Source organism: Neovison vison, chromosome 9, assembly GCF_020171115.1.
Source record: "Neovison vison isolate M4711 chromosome 9, ASM_NN_V1, whole genome shotgun sequence".
In the NCBI taxonomy this organism is placed as follows: domain Eukaryota; kingdom Metazoa; phylum Chordata; class Mammalia; order Carnivora; family Mustelidae; genus Neogale; species Neogale vison.
The window spans coordinates 53888755-53913193 of NC_058099.1; the positions used below are offsets into that span (position 1 = coordinate 53888755).

General features: G+C 37.3%; 1 protein-coding gene across 6 annotated transcripts in view; it reads left to right on the plus strand.

Annotated features, from left to right (window-relative positions):
- The window catches only part of NFIB (nuclear factor I B), a 233129-nt gene that overhangs the window by 116315 nt on the left and 92375 nt on the right, over positions 1-24439 (plus strand). For all 6 annotated transcript variants that reach the window (XM_044265642.1, XM_044265641.1, XM_044265643.1 and 3 more), the window contains exon 3: positions 15087-15140. In XM_044265642.1, the coding sequence (XP_044121577.1) occupies positions 15087-15140 (54 nt within the window). The remainder of the gene's footprint in view (positions 1-15086; positions 15141-24439) is intronic.

The following is a 24439-nucleotide window of genomic DNA, read 5'->3' on the forward strand; positions in this document are numbered from 1 at the left end:
ATGATCACTTTATGCCTGTTTAGACTATAACCCATTTTCTTTTTTCAATAAATATTTAGTGTCACTTCCTTCTTCCGGGGCTGTTATCAAACACACTGTTAAGACATCAAGTTGGTCCATGTCATTTTCATTTGCAACTCTAAAGTTTTGACACTGTGAGTTTATATACTTCCTTATGCATACGTTCATCGGTATTTTTACGTTGTCTCTTATTTGTGCAGTATTCTAGTATAGCATTGTAAATTAGAGTTCTGATAGAAGAAAATACTTTTGTCTGCTCTTGTTTATTGAATTAGCCGAGGTGAAAATGCTAGATGTCAAGTGAGGTTTCATGAATGATTTCTTAGAGAAAACAGAGTAATGTTGAAATTATTTCTCTTTTCAAATATGTATTATCCTTATGTTGATGTAAATTCATGTGTATTTAAGGCAGTTTAATTATCCTCACATGATATTGTTAGCTATTCAGACAACTGATAAGCGATTCAAATTTGTTCATGTCATGAGATATAAGTAAATGCATAGTATTCTATAAAAATAATCAGACTCAATCGATCCAGACAAGGAGCAGACAGTCGTGTTTGTAGAAAGGTCATTTACACAGGGGGAAAAAAAAATAAAAACAACCCAGGTATCATGTAACTTGTTGGATAGAGAGACTATGAGATGGTAAAAAGGAGAAATAGTAAACATGGACGTGTGTGTGGGATTATCACATTTCTTGGAAGAGCTTGTCATTGAAAATCTAAGTAATTAGTCTTTTTTTTTTTTTTAAGTCTTTTTACAAAAGACTTTGGGATGTAGGATTGCATACTTAGTACCGAATGGTGACAGTGCTTTCTCATCTTTTTTATGAGAATCATAATAATTACTTGAAACTTATTAAATTCTAAATGGTCTTATATTTAATCTGTCTAATACTGTTAACTCTATTACCTGACATATATTTTGGAGTGATGAATATGTCAAACTTCAGCAAGCATATATATCTGTCAGGATCCAGGAAAATAGAGTTTCTACCAGAGAGTACAATAGAAAGACTTTTATGAGGGCAGGGTAGGAGGTAATTAGAATGATATTAGATCAGGTGAGACACCAACTGGACAGTGAGGCCACCCAGATATCAACACCAGCAGGAGCTCCCTACTTCAACTCGGGCTGGAGGGGTAAGGGGAGAAGTTGGTGTTCACAGAGTCCTTGAGCCACAGTTATCTGAGGGGTGTGGGGACCACAGAGAGAGGGACCCACCCAGTGAAAGCTAGAACCATAAAGGATTCCTGGAGAGAATCCTCTCCACTTGGAGAGGCCTGTCAAAGCAGAGAGAAGAAATACTTGCCCGCTCGTTTCTTCTTGCCCTCTGATTTCCCAAACTCCCGCCTATCCTCCCCATTGGTCTGGACCTGGCCGGAACCCATTTGTTAACAGAGCTGGGGAATGTAGTTTGCAGGAAAAGAGTGAGGGATGGCTCTGAGGACAAGTTACTACTACTTGGCAACTCTGATTTTTTTTTTTTTTAATTTAATTTAATTTTTTCAGTGTTCCAAGATTCATTGTTTATGCACCACACCCAGTGCTCCATGCAATATGTGTCCTCCTTAATACCCACCACCAGGCTCACCCATCTTCCCCCTCCCCTCCAAAACCCTGTTTGTTTCTCAGAGTCCACAGTCTCTCATGGTTCGTCTCTGCTCCAATTTCCTGCACTTCACTTTTCCTTTCCTTCTCTGTGTTATTCCTCATGTTCCACAACTAAGTGAAACCATATGATAATTGACTTTCTCTGCTTGACTTATTTCACTCAACATAATCTCCTCCAGTCCCATCCATGTTGATTTAAAAATTGAACATTCATCCTTTCTGATGGCTGAGTAATATTCCATTGTGTATATGGACCTCATCTTCCTTATCCATTTGTTTGTTGAAGGGCATTTTGGTTCTTTCCACAGTTTAGTGATTGATGCCATTGCTGCTATGAACACTGGGGAACATATGGCCCTTCTTTTCACTACATCTGTATCTTTGGGCTAAATACCCAGTAATGCAATTGCAGGGTCATAGGGTAGCTTTATTTTTAATTTTTTGAGGAATCTCCACTCTGTTTTCCAAAGTGGCTGCACCAACTTGCATTCCCACCGACAGTGTAAGAGGATTCCCCTTTCTCCACAGCCTCTCCAACATTTATTGTTTCCTGACTTGTTAATCTTTGCCATTCTAACTGGTGTAAGGTGGTATCTCAGTGTGGTTTTGATTTGATTTCTCTGCTGGCTAATGGGGATGAACATTTTTTCATGTGCCTGTTAGCCATTTGTATGTCTTCTTCGGAGAAGTGTCTGTCTATGTCTTCTGCCCACTTTTTGACATGATTATATGTTTTTTGGGTGTTGAGTTTGAGGAGTTCTTTATAGATCTGGATATCAGCCCTTTGTAGTGTCATTTGCGAATATCTTCTCCCGTGGGTTCCGTGGGTTGTCTCTTTGTTTCATTGACTGTTTCCTTTTGAGGTGGGGTGGAGAGATGGAATTGAGTGAGGTAAGATTCAAAGCACTAATTTCACGTGAGGGATTGTATTTGCACGATATTATTGAAAGGCTTATCACACTAGTTTTTCTTAATGGCATCGAATTACTAATTTTTTTATTGCACTAGAAAATTTAGTTTATGATTTGTCATTATACATTATTGTTAGATGCTTTTGAAAATTCTCACTTTTTGTTTTTGGTTAATTTTCAAATTTTAGCCTCCTTTAAATGTCAGGAAGAATTTGATCTTCTCTAGTTAGAACAAATCTTGAAAACCAAAACAACAGGTGAGAGTCTCGATTATTCTGTTGGCGGTTAGCTCTGACAGGGAGTCATAGATGGCCTCAACTTCCCCCTCTTCCATCCTCTGGACATACCGAGAACGGACAAGGGAAGTTCAACTGTCCTTGTCATCAAGCACTGCCTACAATGTGGAAATGATGATGTGGTTTCTTGGTTCTTTTGTGACTTCTTTGCAGGCTCGGTATGCTGCATACTCTGTTTTTTGACTGGAATGCAATGTCAGTCTTGAAATGGCAGCATAATAATCAATTTGCAAAATTGAACATTAGCCATGTGTAATGTATGTGCAGTAAAAATAATCTTTATGAGCATGGGAGATGAATCTGCAGTAAAGAACTTGAAGTTGGTCTGTGTTAAAGTTTTGTCACATCTGGAAGGCATTTGATGTATAAAATTACATAGGTTTGATACCATTCAGGGTTAAGACATATGGATGGGACATTTTGCAGAAACTGGTTCTTTTTCATACTCTTTAGATTTAGTTTAGAGATTTTTAATCATAAGGAGTCCATTTGAATCTCTGTTAAAGATAAACTGAGCAAAATGACAAAATGGAAGGAATTTTGAACACATGGTACATGGCTCTACACCCTTATAGTCTTGGTTCCCTTCTTTAAAATGGATATATAGAATTAGGCATACCTTGCCTCATTTTTTTCTTATTTCCCAAATAACCAAGGCATGAATAGTAGATTCCATGGTGGGCTTCTATATCAGGCTCTTTATTATTTTTGGTTAAACTTACCTGTATTTTCAGCTTTCCTTTCACAATGACACTTGAAAGAATACTGCCACATCAGATTATAACAAATCTTCATATTTCTTTTGGGTTATAAACTTTTCAGAGTTCTTTCAAACATACTGTTCTACTTATTAAAATAATCTTGACCTTCCCTTAGAAAAAAAGGTAAAATTATGGTGCCCGGGTGGCTGAGCCGGTTGAGCGTCCCGACTCTTGATTTCAGCTCAGGTCATGATCTCAGGGTCGTGAGATTGAGCCCTGCGTCAGTCATGGAGTCTGCTTGAGATTGCTCTCCGGCTCCCTCTGCTCCTTCACAGGCCCATTCTCTTTGCCCCTCTCAGGGGGAAAAAAAAATCACATTAGCCCAGCTTTTTAAATTTGTTTTTATCAATAAAATCAAGTGACATTCCTCTCATGCATAATTTTAATTGGCAGGGGGAAATTATTATCTCATTTGTTTCCTCATCTTATCCTTTTTTGAAAATGTTCACTCACATGGTGTATTATTCAAGTAGTCTTATTCCTGGTAAATTAGCCTTTGCCCTGAAAACATGGGGACAGAACTTCTTTGAACCATTTATCAAGGAACTGTTAGGACATTGAATACCGCTCCATTCTCTGTCACATCAGCACACTTCCTTTTTCGTCAAGTGACTTCTCTCATTTTTTCCTCCAATTTTACGACAAAGTTGTTTTATAAACAATAGCAGTACTGAACGTCTGACACGCAAATCTGCCTTCCTGTGGTGGAAGGTGTATAAATTTTGTCTTACTCTGTTTTTCTGCTAATTACTATACACTTCTGGATTAAATACATGCATTTATTTTTGTACGAATATATCACCACATACTTAAGAGCCATGATTTAATAATAAGGCAAAGTCTGGTTATTCATCATATATAACCAATCAGGTATATAAAAAACCCATTCAGTTTCTTTCCTGTAAGCTCATATGATGATTTAAATGTAAATATTTTAATGATTTGGCAAAGTATCCTTTCACCTGGCATAATGGAGAAGTCTAGCCAAGTAAAAAATTTCTTTTTAGGAACTCATGCCTATGATCAAATGAGCACTTTTCAAATAAGAATGCGACTTTTCAGTTTGTGACTGAATCAGTTGCTAAATTTGTATTTGTAGAGAGGTTCTTTAAAAATAGAATATGTGTAGACAATCATCAGACAAGTAATAGTTATGATTGGCATATTGCAATTAATTGTGATTTGAAGAAGATGAAAAATAGCTTAAGTTAGAGCAGCCATCAAGGTCTTGCCCACTGTAAAAGAGTGGTCATTTATTCAACAAATATTTTTTGAGCACCTAACTAATATGCCAGGGATTATGCTAAGTGATGAATAAGACTGCCATGTATCTTGGGCACGTGGGTGGCTCAGTCGGTTAAGCATCTGCCTTCTGCTCAGGTCATGATCCCAGGATCCTGGGATCAAGTCCCGCATTGTCAGGCTCCCTGCTCAGAGGGGCATCTGTTTCTCCTTCTGCCTCTGCCCCTCCCTGCCTACTCATGTTCTTTCTCTCTCAAATTTAAAAATAGTAATAATAATTTCCATTTATCTTGACCCCATGAATTTTATAACATAACAAATGGGCTGGAAGCTAACCTAGCCCTTTAATTTCCAGTGCTGTTAGAGTTTTCAAAGGGAAATGTGGAGTGAAAACAGAGGAGGGCCAGTTAGGTGGGTTTTTGGTGGAGGGAGGAGTGTAAGTGGGAAATTAGACCACAAAGTATATTTCAAAAAAAATACATTAGCCTTTCTCCATAAATACCTGTGCATATTTTCACTGTTATGTGAAGTTATTTTTCCCCCCTCTTATTTCTGTTGTAAATGAACTAAGGCTGAAAACTTGTACCTTTTTCTTGTCCAGTTTTAAATGACCAGGCAACGTGAAAACTGAGGTAAGAGGGGTTTGCTCAGGGTCAGAGTACAAGTGGTTGGTAGTTACTGAATGGGACCCAGGCGTTCTGACTTTCCAGACAGTTTGGAGAAAACACAGCCTGCTCCCTGAGAAGAAAAATTGCCGGCGAAATATTAGAAAGTCTTGTATCTGGTTTTGATCTGGATATACAATATGATAGTAAGTTTTGGAGAAGTATATGGAACGTCATAGCACAAAGGGGCCATGTGTCCACAGGACTGTGGCATGTGTGGGATTTAGACTAATCCATGGGGACCCCAGGACAAAATAAAATAAGTAAGTCACTGTGTCAGTGAGCATGACAAGTGCTCTTTGGGGCTTTGGAGGTATGAGAGCATTTATTTTTTCCGTGCTTTCCTTTTAAGAGGCAATCTAAGACTAATATGATCATAAACATTGCATTTGGTTTATATTGAAATTTTGCAATGATTTTTTTTTTCAATTTGCCTCCATAATTATGTTCTTGAGTCTGATGACATTCTGGTTTTCATTTTCAGATTCATATTTCACCAACATTCTCTTTGCACTACATACCTTACTATAAAATGCAGGTTTCTTGGTTTCCAAGAAAAAAAAAAAGTATATTACATAGAATAGCTGAAATCCACAATGTCTCCCAGATGGGAAAGACAGAACATTCATCTCATCTTTTCCTACTGGATCTGGCTGGGCTTTGGAAAGTACTTCATTGTTTTCATATGGCAAAACGTATTGGCCAATTGTTCCTTAAAGTACGTAGTGGCGTGTTCATCTAATATTATGAGATATGGGCAGCATTTATGAAAGATTATAAATCTTGCAACTCTCTTCAGAAACTTAAAATACAGCTGGAGATGTTTTGCTTCCAACAAACATGCAATCTTCATAAAATTGGAAAAGAAATGTTTTGAATAAATAATGTCTTGGTTTATTTCTCTCTAGTGCAAGAACTGTTTTTTTTAGTCACAATCATGCCATAAAACTCCTCCCTCCACTACACCAACACCCTTGCCTCTGTATTTATATATTTTCCGGGTGCATTAAAAATTTTTTTAAGGATGCCAGATTGCTTTGCCTTGTTTTTAAAGATAGAAAACTGGATTTGCTCCCAGGGACTCTTTCCCTAACTAGGCCAGTTTAAAAACTAAACAAGGATTGAGTCAGTTAATTAATTTAAATGAGATTACAAATCAAAAACATATTACGCAATCTTGATTTAATTACCACATTTTATTTACTTAATTGAAAACACACTGTAGGAACTTTGCAATCTTGACAATGATCTGTATGGTGTCTGTGCGTTCTATAGGGTAAAGGCTTAGAAAGCAAGAAGTGCAGATGATCCTGGCTGTGACCTTTGGTTCACTCAATCCCTGGATCAGTAAAGAGTCATTGAACTTAATCTTAGGCCGGCAAGGTCAGATACGATTATCCCTGCTTTCAGTCGTGAGGTTTTGGTGCTAGTTAATGAGCCGGTACAAACCTCTGGTCAGAGATATTGGCAGATTTAACACTTTTTGTGCAGGGGTGTTCGTATCTGCCCTAGTCAATAGTCCCCCCCCGTGAACAGGTTTAATTTGCTCTCATATGGATACGAGATTTTTTTTCCCCCCTTAAATTTCAGTGGCCTCTGTCTTTCGGCTAATTCCTTGTGGACAAATTTTGGTCTTGAGCCCAAATAAATCCTTATTTTAATCCTTGAGATACGATGCTTTGAACCTAATCACCCTGTTAAACCAAAAAAAGTAGCTCTTTAAAACAAAGTTTAAAAATAGAACTAGTGGAATGTGTAGGAATAAGAAATAGAGGCTAGATGACATGTCTGTGCTTTTTTTTATATTTGACATGTCTGTGCTCTTGTTTTATATTTTCTTTGGTTAAGCTAATTTATCTGGAAGGACCCTTAATATAGCAACCTCTTTTAAAACTCTGAGTTCTGTTGTATTCAACAGATACTTAAAAATCTGTATTAGCCAATGAAAAGGAGGATCTGAAGGTACGGGCCTTTAGATGGGAAATCATATAGGTTAAAGAGCACGATTAAGGATACATAGGAAGCCATGTTTCCTGAAAAGTATTTTGCTTCTGCCAAACGTATTCAGGGAGATTTGATTTCTTTTCGTACTCAGTACTCAGACCTGAGTTTAGGGAAGGGAGCACCGATTCAATAAAAATGTATCAAGGACTCCATTAACAAAGTGACAGAGTTCATGGTTTCCATGGGCAGTTGGTTAAACAAGTTTTGCAACGGAGTGGGTGCCATGTAAAGGAATGTCCTGTTGAGAAGAGAGAGGGACAGAAGCTAGCAGGCAGGCATTTCCCTGCATATCGACGTGCTTGCGAGAGACAAGGAAAGCCCTTGGTTTTCCTGTGTTCTTTTTGTGTGCATGTTATTCTAATAAATATTTAATAGAGGAGAAAGAAAATATTGTGAAGCTATAGTTTTGTGTCACCCCAGTTGATGAAGCAGTTCTCCATTAAACCTGAAGCCGTGTAATGTTTTAACCGTGCCGGAGAAAACTATGGCGAATTATGTAATCAGAATTGCAATTCCGTGAAGCCAAGTCTCTGTAAATCCCGAGGAAGCAGTCACTGGGAAAGTAAACAGCCAAGAGTGAGCCACAAGACTTGAGCAGAGGGCAATGAGAGAGGGTGAGAGAAACTTGCCCTAGGAAACTTAGAAAACTTAGAGTTTTCTCCCCTTCCCCTTTAAAAGGATGCATCATTTGTCTTGTTTTTGTGTGTCCCTATTATAAAATGCATTCATCTGCCTCCTTTCCCTCAGGGTTTTGCTTGGTCCTTACATCTGACTTTTCTCTTTCTTAAGTGATTCTTTCTGGCATGCTATATATTTAATTTGTAAAATTATACTATTTTAATATGTTGGTAATTAATGTTTAGGAGAGAAAGAAGGGGGCCATTCCAAGTCTTAAAAAAAAAATCTCATGGTATTCTTCAGTTGACAATGGGCTATTTCTTTACCTGCTTAAAGCAAAAGAATATGACAAAGGGGCTCTTTATCACATGATGACTAATTTTAGTTCTTGCGAGAGGCTATCTGTAGGTTAACAGGTTACAGTGTGGGTTTCATTTACTCTTCTGATATCCCTTGATATAAAAGCCATATTGTTACAGAATCATAGAATTTTAGGGCTAGAAGGGACCTGAAAATTACCTTCTTCAGTCCCTTCTTTGCATTGACATGACTGTAAATTAAAATCATGCCTCTCAAATTTAATTTTTCTGTTGATACTCCAGTCATGGTGCCAGAACATGAACTGAATTCCTGAAATAGGTTTCATCTAGGAGTAGAAAGACACTTATGTATAAAGGCCATTAAAAACTTCTTGGCCTCCTGCTTGCAAACTGGGGGCCTGTTTCTGGACCCTCAACAGACACTTTTTCCTTTTGGAGGAGAGACCCCAAAGTTAATTTCTCAATCAAAATAGTCTCTCTTATCTACCCCCTCCCATTTCCAAGTATTCCTTCTGGAGGTAAGGGAGGCAGAACTGAGCCTGAACATCAGGCCAGGACTCATACACCTGACCTTCCCAAACCCTCCCCCGCCCCGCCCTGCCCCCCCACAAAAGGTGTGTCTGTTTGGCTTCTAATGCATGTTTCTGCCCTGAGGGGCATGCCTAGTCCTTCTTCTTTGTACACTTCTGTACTTTTAGAGACCGCTTGTTCCCTACTCATTTAGTTTACTCAACGGAATGTCAGGCAGTATATCAAAGATTAGGGCTGTAGGGCTAATAAATAGGTCAGCATCCTGCTTTCATGTATTTCAGAATTTAAAATAAGGATAACTTCAACGTGGAGGACTTCGGGGAGGAAAAAAAGGGGACAGAATGTGCAAAGACTTGGAGGTATCAGGTGTAAGTGACATATGGGGAGCCAGAAGGATCTGGGAGTTGTAAAGACTGGAGGTCCGGAATGGCATACTGAAAAATTTGGAGATTTTCCCTTGGGTACTTGGAATACATGTCAGGGTCTTAGTGGTGAAGTAGCTTCATCAGTTTGAAGTTTCAAAAAGATCTCCTTGGTAGCAGAGTAGAATTATATCTACCACCATAATATGAGATCTGTTCATTCCTCAAGACCCTAAGGTCCCTTCCCTTTGGTACCATCTATAAAACACCCTAACTCATCCTTCCTAGGAAGAACAAACTGCTTGCTGATCTTGATACATACTCATTAATAACACCTGTCACCATGTATAATATTTTATTTATACATTTATTTCTCTTTGGGCAGCCTCTGAGCTCTAGAAGGCATAGAGTGTATATTCTCCTTCTTAAAACAGTATGTTAAAGGTCATTATTATACATGAATTGGAAATTTAATAAGAACTTATTGAGAACTTATTATGGTCCCAAACATCAGCCATTGGGCTATACAAGGGATTCCATGAATCTTACTGATTCACATCAGTAGTGATTCACAGTAGTGACCTTCAAAAGACTTTCAGTTTTGATGGTCTGCCCCCATCAGATAACTGAGTTCACCTACCTCAGAAAGTTAGTACTCATTAACAAACATTTAAGTGGTTATTATTTGTTTATTATCTTGCCTATTTAACAAACATTTTATTGGACTTTCACTAGATCATTAATTAGTAAAACATTAGACTTCTTTTTGTTTAGCAGAGAGAATCCAGGCTGAATTTAATTCAGAGGTGTCCTCTTTTGAAAGCGTTGATAGCTGTACAGATTTTAATAATAATTGTTTCCAACATAGAATGAAAGAATAGCTGTGGGCTTTTAAAATGTATGAAAAAGGTTTTGAACGTATTGGTAAATGGTAGGAAGGAGGAGGGAAGTTAGAGGAAGGTCAAGTTCCCAGAAACATTTAATCTACTGAAAGATCACTTGGCTGTACGTGATTTTAAGATTGCATCATAACCTCTCAAGAGGCAGTGTGTCTGAATGGGTGGCCCATGTAGAGAACATATGTTTTAATAGTTGCCATGTAACTTTGGACAAGCCATTTCGGTCACTTAAATATCCAGGGTCTTTCATAAAACTGGGTTAGGAGGGAAGCTGGCTGGCCATTCTTTGGGTAAAGTTTAAAAGTTCAGTTATTAGAAGAGCCATAAAAGGCTGGCTACTTTCTAAAAGGGAGTACACAAAGGGATTGAAGAAAAGTTGGTAAGGGTCATGTGGGGATGAGAACCTTTTCTTATTCCTGGGGTAGGAGGAATAGATTGAGTTTAAAAAGTAGTAACTTAGGGCACCTGGGTGGCTCAGTTGGTTGAGCAACTGCCTTCGGCTCAGGTCACCGTCCCAGAGTCCCGGGATGGAGTCCCACATCGGGCTCCCAGCTCCATGGGAAGTCTGCTTCTCCCTCTGACCTTCTCGCCTCTCATGCTCTCTCTCACTGTCTCTCTCTCAAATAAATAAATAAAATCTTAAAAAAAAAAAAGTTAGTAACTTAGAAATGGCTTCACTATTTTTTTCCAAGAAGAAGACATATATGTTTATTTCACACTATTAAAACATAAAGAATGGATCAGAAGATATTTTTTAAGTACATAATGCAAACTATTTCAGCTCTGCATTATGTCCAATGAAGTCAGAAATGTAGAAGATGTAGACTGGGATCAAGGAAGAGAAAATAAAATGTGGAGGGAATGATGGAGGACTGGTTTAGGTGAGCTGCCTTTAAGTTCTGGTCCCCTGTCCTCCTCTCCACTACATCCAGATTGTTCTAGACTCAAGACCCAATGTGCTGGGCAACTCACAACCCCCCTTCTTACCAGCCTTGTTCTTCAAAGACTTCAGTCTTCTGGAAGGTAATCCCCATCAGATGGCTGGTATCTGCTGCCTTTTGAGCAGGAGAGCTCATGAGAGCCTTGCAGTGGCAGAGCTTTCTCCCTTGAGGGGAGAGGGCGCCTACAGCTTTTACGTAGGAATTCTCCGCAGACACACACTCCTTGAAGTGTATATCCTTCAAGTGTCTCCTTCATGTTCTGGCTATTTACCAAAAATCTGGCTATTTTTTTAAATATTTAAAAATTTTTTTAAAAAGATTTTATTTATTTATTTGACAGAGATGACAAGCAGGCAGAGAGGCAGGCAGAGAGAGCAGGGGTGGGGGAAGCAGGCTTCCCGCTGAGCAGAGAGCCCGACGTAGGGCTCCATCCCAGGACCCTGGGATCACAACCTGAGCTGAAGGCAGAGGCTTCAACCCACTGAGCCACCCAGGTGCCCTAAAATATTTTTTAAAAAGATTTTATTTATTTACTTGACACAGAGAGAGGGAGCACAAGCAGGGAGAGCTGCAGAAGGAGAGGGAGAAGCAGGGTCCCCACTCAGCAGGGAGCCCGATATGGGGCTCGATTCCAGGACCCTAACAGACTGAACCTAAGGGGGTTCACAACCTGAACCTAAGGCACATACTCACCGACTGAGCCACCCAGGTGCCCCGTCCACAAATCATTTGCCTGGGATGGGCAGAATTTAGTCATATCCCCTTTCTCCCTTTCTTCCTGAGAGTTAGCCCATTAAACACACTAATCATTCTTTGAATGTGACCTCTGTGTTTGATATCGTTGATTTACTGGTTGTATCAGATGCGTCTGACCAGTGCATGATGGTTGACATAATAAAAGCTTTGCAACAATTCTACAAGGTAGACAGTATTACAGTTGTAAATATCAAGACCACAAGGCTCTAAGAGTTAAGTAATTGTGCACAAAATCCCCCTACTAGTGAGGAACAGAGCTAGAATTTATGATAACATATTAAGTACACACAGATCCACACACAGGACTTGAGCAAATGATGGAAGTAGTTGAAGAAAACCTTTGGGTATGGAGTAATGTGACCTGGGTTTTTGATGTGGTCCGAATAATTCCTTCTCTGAAGTTAACCACAATAACAGTTCATTTTGGTTTCTCTGCCAACTATGACTCGCTGGTTACTTCGAGTTGGAATTGAGTGACCGGTATAAGGTGCCATAAGAGTTAAGAGTAGATTATAGTGTTAGAATTTACAGTCTGAAAAGTAAATGCGAACTTGCCCCCTCCCTGAGGCGGCTCTCTTCTATGTTTTGGGATCTCGTATATGCTCTTTTACTTTATGAAAAGAAGCAGACTTGGGAATATGAGGGAAAAGCTGCCATTGTGTGCCGGTAAATGCCCGATCGTTTTAGAAAGTAGAATTCTTATTAAAAGCAAGTGTGTGACTCAAATGTAGTGTCTACTTCAGTTTTCCCTCAAATGTTTGTGGTTTGGTTGTGTTTTGTTTTAGTAATTATATTGTTTTCAAATGAAGAAGTTGGTGTGCACTTGTTGGGAATGGGGGAAGGGGTAATGTGCAGCCGAAAAGACAAGGGTTTCCCCACGGGATGTTGTGGTAACAGGGGGTGCTATTGTTCTAGCTGAATACTTTCTTCAGAATAGAAGAGACATTCATTCTTTAATTGACCCAAGTTCTGGAGCCAGATGTTGGGAAGGAGTTTTGTGGTGCCCTTTTGGAACTGATTTAAGTAAACATGCGAGGCTCACGGAGAATCTACAACCCCTGTCCCCTGAGGACAAGCTCAACCTGCCTCGTGTTGTGTCATTAGGAAGGTGGCAGTTAGCCACCTTGAGGGATGCATGTCTAGATCTCCATAAATGTGAGGTAACTTCAGAAGAAAAAAGACAATATGAAGAAGCCCTCTGTCCAGTAGGTATGTTAATAATAATAATAATAATAAGTAGGAACTCCTCAAAAGGTTAGAGTGACTTGAGAAATTAAATTGGAATGTAGTATCAGTATTGAAGGACATTTGTCAGAGGAACTCAAGGCAGAAATAGCTGAAGCTGTAGCAAAATAATGTCATTTATCATTTTTATGTAACCATCAGACTCCATGTCTGGAAAGTGGCCAATGTTATACCATCTTTTATAGGAATGTAGAAAGAGAAGGATTGACCTTCTAAGTTGTAAAGCCCCAAGTCTTGCCTCAATTCCAGAAAAAAGCAAGCAGATTCACGAGAGATGGGTGACAAGCATTTTAGAGAACACCAAACTGTGGGACTGTTTACAGGAGACATGAACTGGAACACAGGCTGCAAGAGTAGCTCCTACCACTTTCTTTATTTCCGTTTTGGGAAATCAGAAATCAGTTGGAGGATAATGTGGGAATCACTAAATATATTTGTGAAGGTTTCATGAAAGCTATTCTGGAGGAAAAAAAAAAAAAGACAAAGGAAATAGGATGAGGAGGTAGAATTCCCATCTCAGCATTAACTCTATTTAGCAGGCATGAGGCAAAAGGCAAAGATGAAAAACCAAGCTCTGTACAGAAAGAGACTCATAGGATCCCCTTGCATTTAACAGTGGAAGCAGCAGTTGGAGTATGCTAATCACTTCCATGGAAGAAGTTAATAACCCTGCTGAAAAAGACCAGCCTAAGATATTTCTGCTTCACTGAGACTGGATTCCTGTCTTGGCTTAGGCCATGGCAAGATTTCAGGGAGGAGACTTATCTGTGGCCACCGATCACATTTTGTTGAAATTCACTATCAAGTTCAAAACTGCCTTTCTAGGCAGGCAGAGAAGCCTGCTGAATCTTAGCCTTCCATTCCCCCGGCGTTTGCTGAAAGCCTAGTGCATTCATGGCACACTGCACACCGGGGAGGACACAAAAGAAGTAGACAGGATCTCTTTCCCTGCTTGGGAGCATGCGATTTAGTTGGGGAGACAAAACTTCAATACTAGAACCAATAAAAGAAGATGAGAAAGCAACCTGCAAGGAAGTGTATAATCATACAGGGCAAATGACACAGATAAGTGTGGAGGGGACATAGAGGAAAGAGGAAGGAGCAAAACATAGCAGTGTTAGATGAGCTGGGAAAGGAGTGTTGCTTAGCCGTAGTGTAACCTTTCTGCTGCTTTCTGCAGAAAGCATCAATGAAAAAGAACGTGCGTTAGGAAATTCAGAGAGACGACATTGATCTTGTTCTCCTTATCTGCAGTCTGTCTATCACAGATGGAAATTAAATTGATCCAACAGTTTGCTCGCCACAAAGCTATGTTAGTTTCTACCTAGTAATTTATGCTTTTCTTGGTGTTTGCAAATTGATTGCTATTATGGGATGGAGACAAATCTGGGCCTGGATCCAGTAGGTTGGGAGATTATGGGAGCGGGTATGTGCGTGTGCACGTGAAATCCTGGAAAAACGGACTCTCGTTTCTGTGTATTTCACTCCTCGAATAAAAACATTTTCAGGTTCTTAAAAGCATGTTTAATTACACTCGGATTGCATTTTTAGGGGATGTATCTGCTTTATTTCATATTACTTCTGACAGGCCCCACCTCCAAACCGCCTTTCGTGGCTTTGGAGCCAGACCTTTTGTTTCAAAAAAGCCTTGCTCCATTCTGAGACTATGATAGATCTCTACTTTTTTCTTTTCCTTTTGACACAGAAATATGGATGGACATTCATCTAGCTTGATAAATAAAGTGTTGCTGCTGAAAGGCTTGGGAAAGTATACTTTATTGAAACACACTCAGCTTCATTGTTGCATCTTAATTTTTTTTTTTTAAGTCCTCCTGAGGATTGTGAAATTTGTTCAAAACAAATTAAAAAGAAAACATTTTCTGTGATTTCTTTATAGATTCTGGACAATCAGGAAGTCCAAGCCACAATGATCCTGCCAAGAATCCTCCAGGTAAATATATGCTCCAAGACGTTTGCAATCTAACATTGTTGGAGAACAAAGGTACCACTGTATAGATAAACACCCCATGGTTGGTCAGCTGCCTGTTTTTCTCTGGCAGACTGGTATGATCAGGACGGGATGTGATTCTGTGTAGGCCCTTCACAGGGGCAAATACTTGTATATGGGCGTCATTGATATTTACCTAACCGCCACCATTTTCATTTTTGTTGGTGTTTTTTTGAAAAGTGAACGTGCATTGTCCAGGTGCTGAAAGTCCCCAAGGCTTAAAAAGCCAAAAAACCACTTCATCATTCTTTCAAAACGCACAAGAAAAAGTAAAAATTTCCCTACTCTTATTATAGTTTATCAACTCTCATTACTTTAAAAGGAAGGTTGTGGAGGTGGTTGGTTATGCGTTCAGTGAAGGATTCTTTGCCAAAGAGTTTTTGTTCCATAAAGTTTTTATTGGATTCCAAGAATCAGGAAATAATGAAAGTGGGACTTTTCCTTCAGTATAATGCATGTTGAATACTCTCTGTATGTTCAGAAGTTGTTCCAGATCTGAAAATGAGCTTTTATAACTTGGCTGTCTTCAGAGTTTTGTTGCTTCTAAACCTATTGATTCAGGAGTACTTTGTGGTTTTTTTCCTCATGACATAAAACGTGTGCAAAGAAGGATTTCTAATATTTCGTTATCAGGAGAATCTCATTTGTACCTGTAACTTGGGTAAAAGAGCGCTCTAAGAATAAACCAACAGAAACAAAGCAAAATGAACGCAAAAATCCAAACTCACCACACATGCCCTCTACTTCCCAAAATAATCTGATCTGGTTATTTTCATTGAAAATAAACAAAATGTCTTTGAAAGGTGATAATAAAAGTTTTCTCAGGTAGACTTAGTTTTAGGTCCTTAGTTACTTGACCTGCCTTGTCATAGGGTTTTGCTATTGTGAGGTTAAACTGTCTAAAGAACCCCAAACTGTAAGAAAATATGTCAGGCCAGTCTTTAATTTGAAAATGGGGTTAGAAAGATACTGTATGTAAATATGCAAGTAAAGATGCAAAGTCAAGGCAATGTAGTTTTTCTTTCTGAGTGTTGCCTGTATTTTGCTCTTTATTTTTATCTTTAAAAAACTGTATTTTTCAAATACATATTAACTTACTCTTATGGAGTAAGAACCTTACTTTTTTACGGAGTAAGAACCGGTACTTTTGTTCGGCAAAAGTACCGATACTTCAAAGATTCAGAGTTTTAAGTTAGATTGAAAAATGTATGCTAACTTGATTTCTCTCTACTTTGATCAAAATCATTAAAAATTCATACAGATTGATAACAAAACATGCAGAAAACAGCAATTTTAAATATAATTTTCAGTTAACTTTATTACTTTTTTTTGTGTGTTGGTGGGAGAGTAGAATAAAAAAGACTATTTTGAATGTAATAAGTTTTGTCAGAAGTCTTCTGAAGTTGAGGGGCACCTGGGTGGCTCAGTCGGTTAAGCGTCTGCCTTTGGCTCAGATCATGATCCCAGGGTCCTGGGGTCGAGCCCCATGTTGGGCTCTCTGTTCAGTGGGAGTCTGGGAGTCTGCTTCTCTTTTCTCCCTGCCGCTCCCCCTGCTTGTACTTCCTCTCTCTCTCTCTCTCTGTCAAATAAATAAATAAAACCCTTTAAAAAAAAATCTTTTAAAAAAGGCAAAAATTTCCCGAAGTTGGGAAAATTTCAATAGGTTATCCTTTTAACTTTACTAAGATTTCTTCTTTTTACTTGGGTAATAGTTTCCCTGTGTAAAATAATAACCCAAAATGAATTGTGTTCAAACATTTTTTAAAAGCTTCCTCACTCATTTTAGAAAGAATGGGGTAGGGGAGGGTAGTTAATAGAAAAGGAGTTGATCAGTGATGTAAGTCAGTCAAACTAAAACCAGGGATATGTTCTTTGCATTTTAAATTAATAAAGCTGTTATTGTTTGAAATGTACTTCTGAACATGTACAGAATTACACTCACTTAAAAATGTTCTCTGCTTAGGCTGAATGAATAATTGTTGAATAGTTGTAAAATGCCAGAATTTGATTTTTCAATATTTGTCAAGAAGGTTGGTTCAATTTTTCTTTTGCTACATTCAGCATAGCATCTCTTAATTCATCTGTTTGCATATAATATGACAAACAGAAATAATCAAGGTAGAATCCTATTTTTTTTCCTTTTTAAATTTTCCTTGGAAATCAATCCTTTTTGAGAACACTGTCTTAAAATTGGGATGTTGTAGATCATATTATGATTAGTTGAATATTGTATATGCGTACATGGTGCATCAATTACCAGTTTTTTAGTTAGAAAATAATAAAACATATAATTTCAAAATTAAATGGAAGAAATATAGAATTTTCTTTGATGATTCAGAAGCATGCCACCATTTTAACATATGTTGCGTATCATTGTGTTATGGACTTAAACATAAAGATTGTTAAGGAATCCCATTTGATGAAAGTTGAGAGTTTGTTCTGTAGTAACTTGAGATAAATCAAGCCACTAGAAATGTAGAATGGCTTCTAATTTGAAATGTAAAAAATCAGAACTTATTAAGGTTTTTGTTTTGTAGTCAATTGGAATAAATTATACATACTATTAAAAGCTCTTTCATGGGGCACCTGGCTGGCTCAGTCGGTTAAGTGTCTGAGTCTTGATTTTGGCTCAGGTCATGATCTCAGTCATGAGATCAAGTCCCTCATCCGGCTCCGGGTTGAGGTGGACCTACTTTGGTCCTCTCCCTCTGCCCTTCCCCTGCTTGTGTTTATGCTCTCCTTCTCACTCTCTCTCTCAAGAAAAAAAAAGAAAAGAAAAGAAAGAAAAAAAGTTCTTTTCTTGAATGTAAGCACGTTTGGGATTTTAATCTTTTTTTTTTTTTTTAAGATTTTATTTATTTATTTGTCAGAGAGAGAGGGAGAGAGAGCGAGCAGAGGCAGACAGAGAGGCAGGCAGAGAGGCAGTTAGAGCATAATTTATTTTTTAGAGGCTTTTTTCATCTTTGTCTTCTAGCTTTGGCTGAAATGTGAAATCTCTGACTTTTCAGATTCAGTATCTCAAAAAGACACAATGCATTCATGGGAAAATTCAATTTACTACCATAAACAACGAGAGAATCAAATCACTTTGCTGCTTGTATTGTTATAACAAAGGGAAGTTAAACTTTGGGAAAAGATCACTTCGAGGGAGCACACTTTCTTATCACCAGTAGTTTTCCAGTGGGAGATGGGCAACCCATAGACATGGCTACCATCTCCTTCCCAACAGCTTGGGAAGTGAGAGCAAACATTCCAGCCCCTTTGGAGGTAGAAGCTCTGTGAAATCTGTTCCCTGCTGTTAACATGAATGTAGATGCCATTCAGTCATTCTATAAGAACAGATGCATGTGTCTTTATGACACTTCCTTATACTATTTGTGATTTCCTGTTTTGTTTTTATTCTGTGTTACATGGTGGGGATGGGCATCTTCATCTTTTCAGGTCTAAGGGCCTTTAAAATTCTGATGGTGCCCAAGGATAGGGCACTGTTATTTTAGTCAAGAAGCACTAGACAACTTAATTTTTTTTTTGATGATACACATTTCCTCATTTCCTTTGATTTTGATATAGTTGGAAGTTATATGTTTATATTTAGTATATTATATAATGTTATATATGTTAACATATTATAGTATATAATATATAATATATATAATAAATATATTCCATACCAGAGAGATCATATGATATCAGTCTTTGTCTGTCTGACTTCTTTCAGTTAGCACAATACCCTCAAGAGCCATCCATGTTTTTGTAAATAGCAAGATTTCATCCTTTTCATGGCTGAATAATATTTCATATACATACTCCCATTTATATGCACACACCACACATATATTATATTTATATTTACATACCACATTTTCTTTATCCTTTCATTCATTGTTGGAGACTTAGGTTATTTTGATATCTTGGCTATTATAAACGATGCTACATGAACATTAGGTATATTTATCTTTTTAAATTAGTGTTCTCATTTTTTTAAACAAAAATCCAGAAGTAGAATTGCTGGATCATGTAGAGTTATATTTTTAGTTTTTTAAGGAAAGTCATACTATTTTCCATAGTGGCTACACCAATTTACCTTCCCACCAACACTATTGTAGGGTTCCCTTTTCTCCATAGTCTTGCCAAAACTTGCTATTTCTAGTCTTTTTGGTAATAACCATTCTAACAGGTATGAGGTTTCGATTTGCAGTTCCCTGGTGATTAATAAGGCAGAGTATGTATTTGTGCACCTGTTGGCCATCTGTATGTCTTTTTTGCAAAATGTTTGTTTAGATCCTCTGCCCATTTTTTTAATCAGATTTTTTTGTTAGTGAGTTGTATGAATTCTTTATATATTTTGGATATTAACCCCTTATCAAGTATATGATTTGCAAATATTTCTTCCATTCAGTAGGTTTCCTTTTCCTTCTCTTAAAGGTTTTCTTTCCTATGCAGAAACTTTTTAGATTGATATAATCCCACTTGTCTATTTTTGCTTGTATTGTTTTTGCTTTTGATGTCAGATTAAAAAAATTATTGCCAAGACTGATGTCAGAGACCTTACTGCCTATGTTTTCATCTGGACATTTTATGGTTTCAAGCCTTACATTTGAGTTTTTAATCTATCTTGAGTTAATTTTTGTGTATGGAGTGAATAATGGTCTAGTTTCATTCTTTTGGATGTGATGGTACAGTTCCCAACACCATTTTTTGAAAAGACTGTCCTTTTCTCATTGTGTGTTCTTGGCTCCTTTATCATAAATTGACTATAAATGTATGAGTTTATTTCTAGGCTCCCTATTCAGTTACATTGAGCAGTGTATGTGATCAGCGTATTGGTATAATACCACACTGTTCTTGTTCGTATAGCTTTGTTATATAGTGTGAAATCAAGGCATATGATGCCTCCAGCTTTGTTCTTTTTTGAGATTGCTTTGGTTATTTGGAGTCTTTTATGGTTCCATATAAATCTTAGGACTGTTTATTCTATTTTTATGAGAACTGCCATTGGAATTTTGATAGTGATTGCATTGATTCTGTAGGTTGCTTTGGGTAATATGAACATGTTAACAATATTAATTCTTTCAATCCATGAGCATGGAATATTTTTCCATTTATTTGGTGTTTCTTCATCTGCATCTTTCATAAAAGTATTTAAGTGTTTAGTTATAGGTCTTTCACTTCTTTGGTTAAATATTCCTAGGTGTTAAAAAAAATTTTTTTTTGATGCAGTTGTAAACAGGATGTCTGTCTTTCTTTCTTTCTTTCTTTCTTTCTTTCTTTCTTTCTTTCCTTCTTTCTTTCTTTCTTTCTTCCTTTCTTCTTTAGAGTGGAGGAGGGGCAGAGAGATAGGGAGAACAAGAATGTTTTTTTTTTTTAAAACATATAATGTATTATTTGCTTCAGGGGTACAGGTCTGTGAATCATCAGTCTTACACAATACACAGCACTCAACCATAGCACATACCCTCCCCAATGTCCATAACCCAACCACCCTCTTTCTCCTCACCCCTGCACCTCCCAGCAACCCTCAGTTTGTTTCCTGGGATAAGGAGTCTCTTATGGTTTGTCTCCCTCCTTGGTCCCATCTTGCTTGATTTTTCCCCCTCCCTTCCCCCTACGACCTCCTGCCCCCTCTCTCAAATTCCTCATATCAGAGAGATCATATGATAATTGTCTTTCTCTGACTGACTTATTTTGCTTAGCATAACATCCTCTAGTTCCATCCACATCATTGCAAATGGCAAGATTTAATTATTTTTGATGGCTGCGTAGTAGAGAACAAGAATCTTAAGCAGGCTTCATACCCAGCACAGAACCCAACATGGGCTCAATCTCAGAACCCTGAGATCATGACTTGAGCTGAAATCAAAGGGAGACATTTAAGTGAGCCACCCCAGGCCCCTAAACAGAATGTTTTCTTAATTTCTCTATTATTATTATTATTATTTTGTCTTATTAGTGTACAGTAATACAACAGATTTTTGACGTTGTATCCTATAGCTTTACTGAATTTATTTGTTCTAACAGTTTTCTGATGGAGTTTTTAGGGTTTTCTATATAGATAATGAGTCACCTACAAATAATGACTGCTTTCTTCTTTCTTCTTTCTTCTTTCCTTCCTCCCTCCCTCCTTCCTTCTTTCCTTTCTTTCTTCTTTTCAATTTGGGTGACTTTTATTTATTTTTCTTGCCTAACTCCTCTGGCCAGGACTCTTGATACTATGTTAAATAAAAATAAAAATAAAATAAAAATGGTACTAGTGGGTATCCTTATTTATTTCCTGATCTTAGAGGAAAAGCATTCAGATTTTCACCACCAAGTATGATTCTAGCTGTGGACTTGTCATATATGGCCTTTATTATTTTGAGATATGGTCGCTAAAGCCCATTTTTTTGAGAGTTTTTAATCATAAACAGAGGTTGAATTTTGTCACATGTTTTTCTGCATCTATTGAAGTGATTATATGATTTATAAGCTTCATTTTGTTAATGTGGTGTATTGACCAATTTGCCCTGTTGAACCATCCTTGTATCTCTAGGATAAATACCACTTAATCATGAGGTATGATCCTTTTAATGTATTGTTGAATTTGGTTTGCTAATATTTTGTTGTGGATTTTTGCATCTGTGTTCACAGAAATATTGGTCTGTAATTTTCTTTTTCTGTGACATCTTATCCTGGTTTCAGTGTCAGGGTAAAGCTGGCCTCATAAAATGAATTTGGAAGAGTTCCCTCCTCTCTTATTTTTTTGAAACAGTTTGAGTGAGATTATGTCAATTTTAAAATTTTTTATTTATTTATTTATTTATTTATTTATTTTGACTGGTAGAATTCACCAGTGAAGTTGTCTGTCCTGGACTTTTGTTTATTGGGAGGTTTTTGATACAAGTAAGGTTATCTCCTTACTTGTAATTGGTCTGTTCAGATTTTCTATTTCATCATGGCTCATGGTAGGTTATATGTTTCTGTTAATTTATCCACTTTTTCTGGGTTATTCAGTGTGTTAGCATTTTTTTTATAATAGTCTTTTATTATTTCTGTGATATCAGTTGTAACATATTCTTTTTCATTTCTGAATTTATTTATTTGAGCCCTTTTTCTTGGTGAGTCTAGCTAAAGTTTTGTCAATTTCATCTTTTCAAAAAGCCAGCTCTTAATTTCATTTATTATTTTTATTGCCTTTATAATCTCTATTTCATTTATTTCTGCTCTCATCTTTGTTATTTCTTTCCTTCTGTTAACTTTGGGCTTTGTTCTTCTTTTTCTTGTTCCTTGAAGTGTAAAGATAGGTTGTTCATTTGACACATTTCTTGTTTCTTGAGGTAAGCATTTATTGCCAAGAACTTCCCTTATAGAACTGCCTTCGCGGGATCCCATACATTTTGATATGTTTCATTTCCATTTTCATTTGCTCTAAGGTATTTTTTGATTTCTCTTATCATTTCTTCTTTACCCATAGTAGTAGTATATGTTTACTATAGTAATCAGCTGACCTTGCATTTAAGAAATTCTTTAAATCATAAAAATTTTATAGTCAATCTGTCCCCAGCTTTATTTTATAGGTACAGAGATTAAAGCCAACAGAGGATTGTCATGAAACTAATGAAAAGCAACCAAATAAATAATTATTGATAAAATTAATTTAGCATCTGTAGCTGTAGTTATCATCTGTTAGAATCAGTATGGAAGTCCATATTTGCTTGACTTCTTTTATTTTTTAACTTAGAATTTGGGACAAACTTTACTTTCTAATAGTTATAGAAGTAATACAATGTTTTTCTTTATTTGTGTGTGAAGACAAATACATTTTCATAGACCCTGAAAGAGCCCATAGAGCATGTTTTATTTTCGAATATGATGTTCAAAGTCAAGGAAAAGAAATTCTACTCTGATTTTTAAAAATCATAGCTCATTTAATCCTCAGTTATTAAGTTCATACCCATTTATTCTCCTATTTTCATTTATTGCAGCCACAAGAATAAAAACTTTTATAGAGGAAAATACACTATTTCATGATACTTAGAAGTAATTTTAAACTTTGGCATTAGACAATATGCAACTGACTATAAACAGGCTTTCTGTTCTTGGAAGAATAAATAGAAAGACATTAAAAGGATTGGTTAACTGTGGTAAGACTAGACATCGTAGGTAAACCTTTTATGTAATTCTAGAATGAGGTCTGTGCAAGTCAGTGCAAAAATAAAAGGATTTTTTTCTACCAGATTTTGTTTCAGAAACAGTTTTCTTTTTTATCCTTTAATTTTTTTTCAAGGCATCACAAAGTTCCTAAATGTTCAAATTTAGGATAGAATTCAGAGTAAAGGAGTAAAAGATTAAGAATATGTTTTCTTGGCAAATTACTCTTAAAATCCGAGAAGGGCACATAGCCCTCAGCTCCTTATTTTTAAAGGCTGCATATGGGTGCTTGTATATAACCCACTCCTCAAAAATTGATCTACATAGCAGTTAGCACCATGCCCAGCCTCTGTAATGGTTCTAGCCTGATCACTCATAATATTAATTTTGGGCAGAAAAAGACAATTTAGGAATGTCTTACGAGGTTATGAAGGAGATTTTTCCATATCTCCTTGATCACCTACCTTGTTAGCCAAAAAATAACACTGAGTACCCACTAGTTGCTGAATTCAGAATTAAGTATTACATTCCCAGAGACAAGGTGTAGGTTGAGTCAGCTCTAAATGAGTTGAGATAGCCATTTGCCTTGGAGGAGTTGGAAATATACATCATTCTACACCAAGAACAATGAACATCCCAGAATGAGCTGTCTGTGGGTGGATTATTCAGTTATAGACATTTGGTGAGCATCTATTTTGTTGATAGGGCTACGCTAGATGCTGTAGAAGGTAAAATGGGGGATGGTTTTACAGTGGTTTTACGTTACAAATGAAGCTTGCTTTCCACAAGCTGTTCTGTTCAATTATTATATGTGCTATTTTTTATATGTCGTGAAGACTGATGTTACTCAGCATGACAACTCAAGTGTCATGGGAGTTCAAAGTTGTGAAATACTCTTTCCAACTGTCGTAGGGAACATGGGGAAGTGGGAAGAACATGAACTTCGGAATTAAATTTTTCCACCGAATCAAGGCTCCATGTTTTACAATGATCATGGGGCCCATGAAGAGCCTGAGCATATCAGCCAACTTCTCTGAACTCAGCACAACTATATCCACACCAGTTGTAAGCATCAGGTGTGGGGTGGTTGGTGGGGGCCATACTTGGCATGTAGC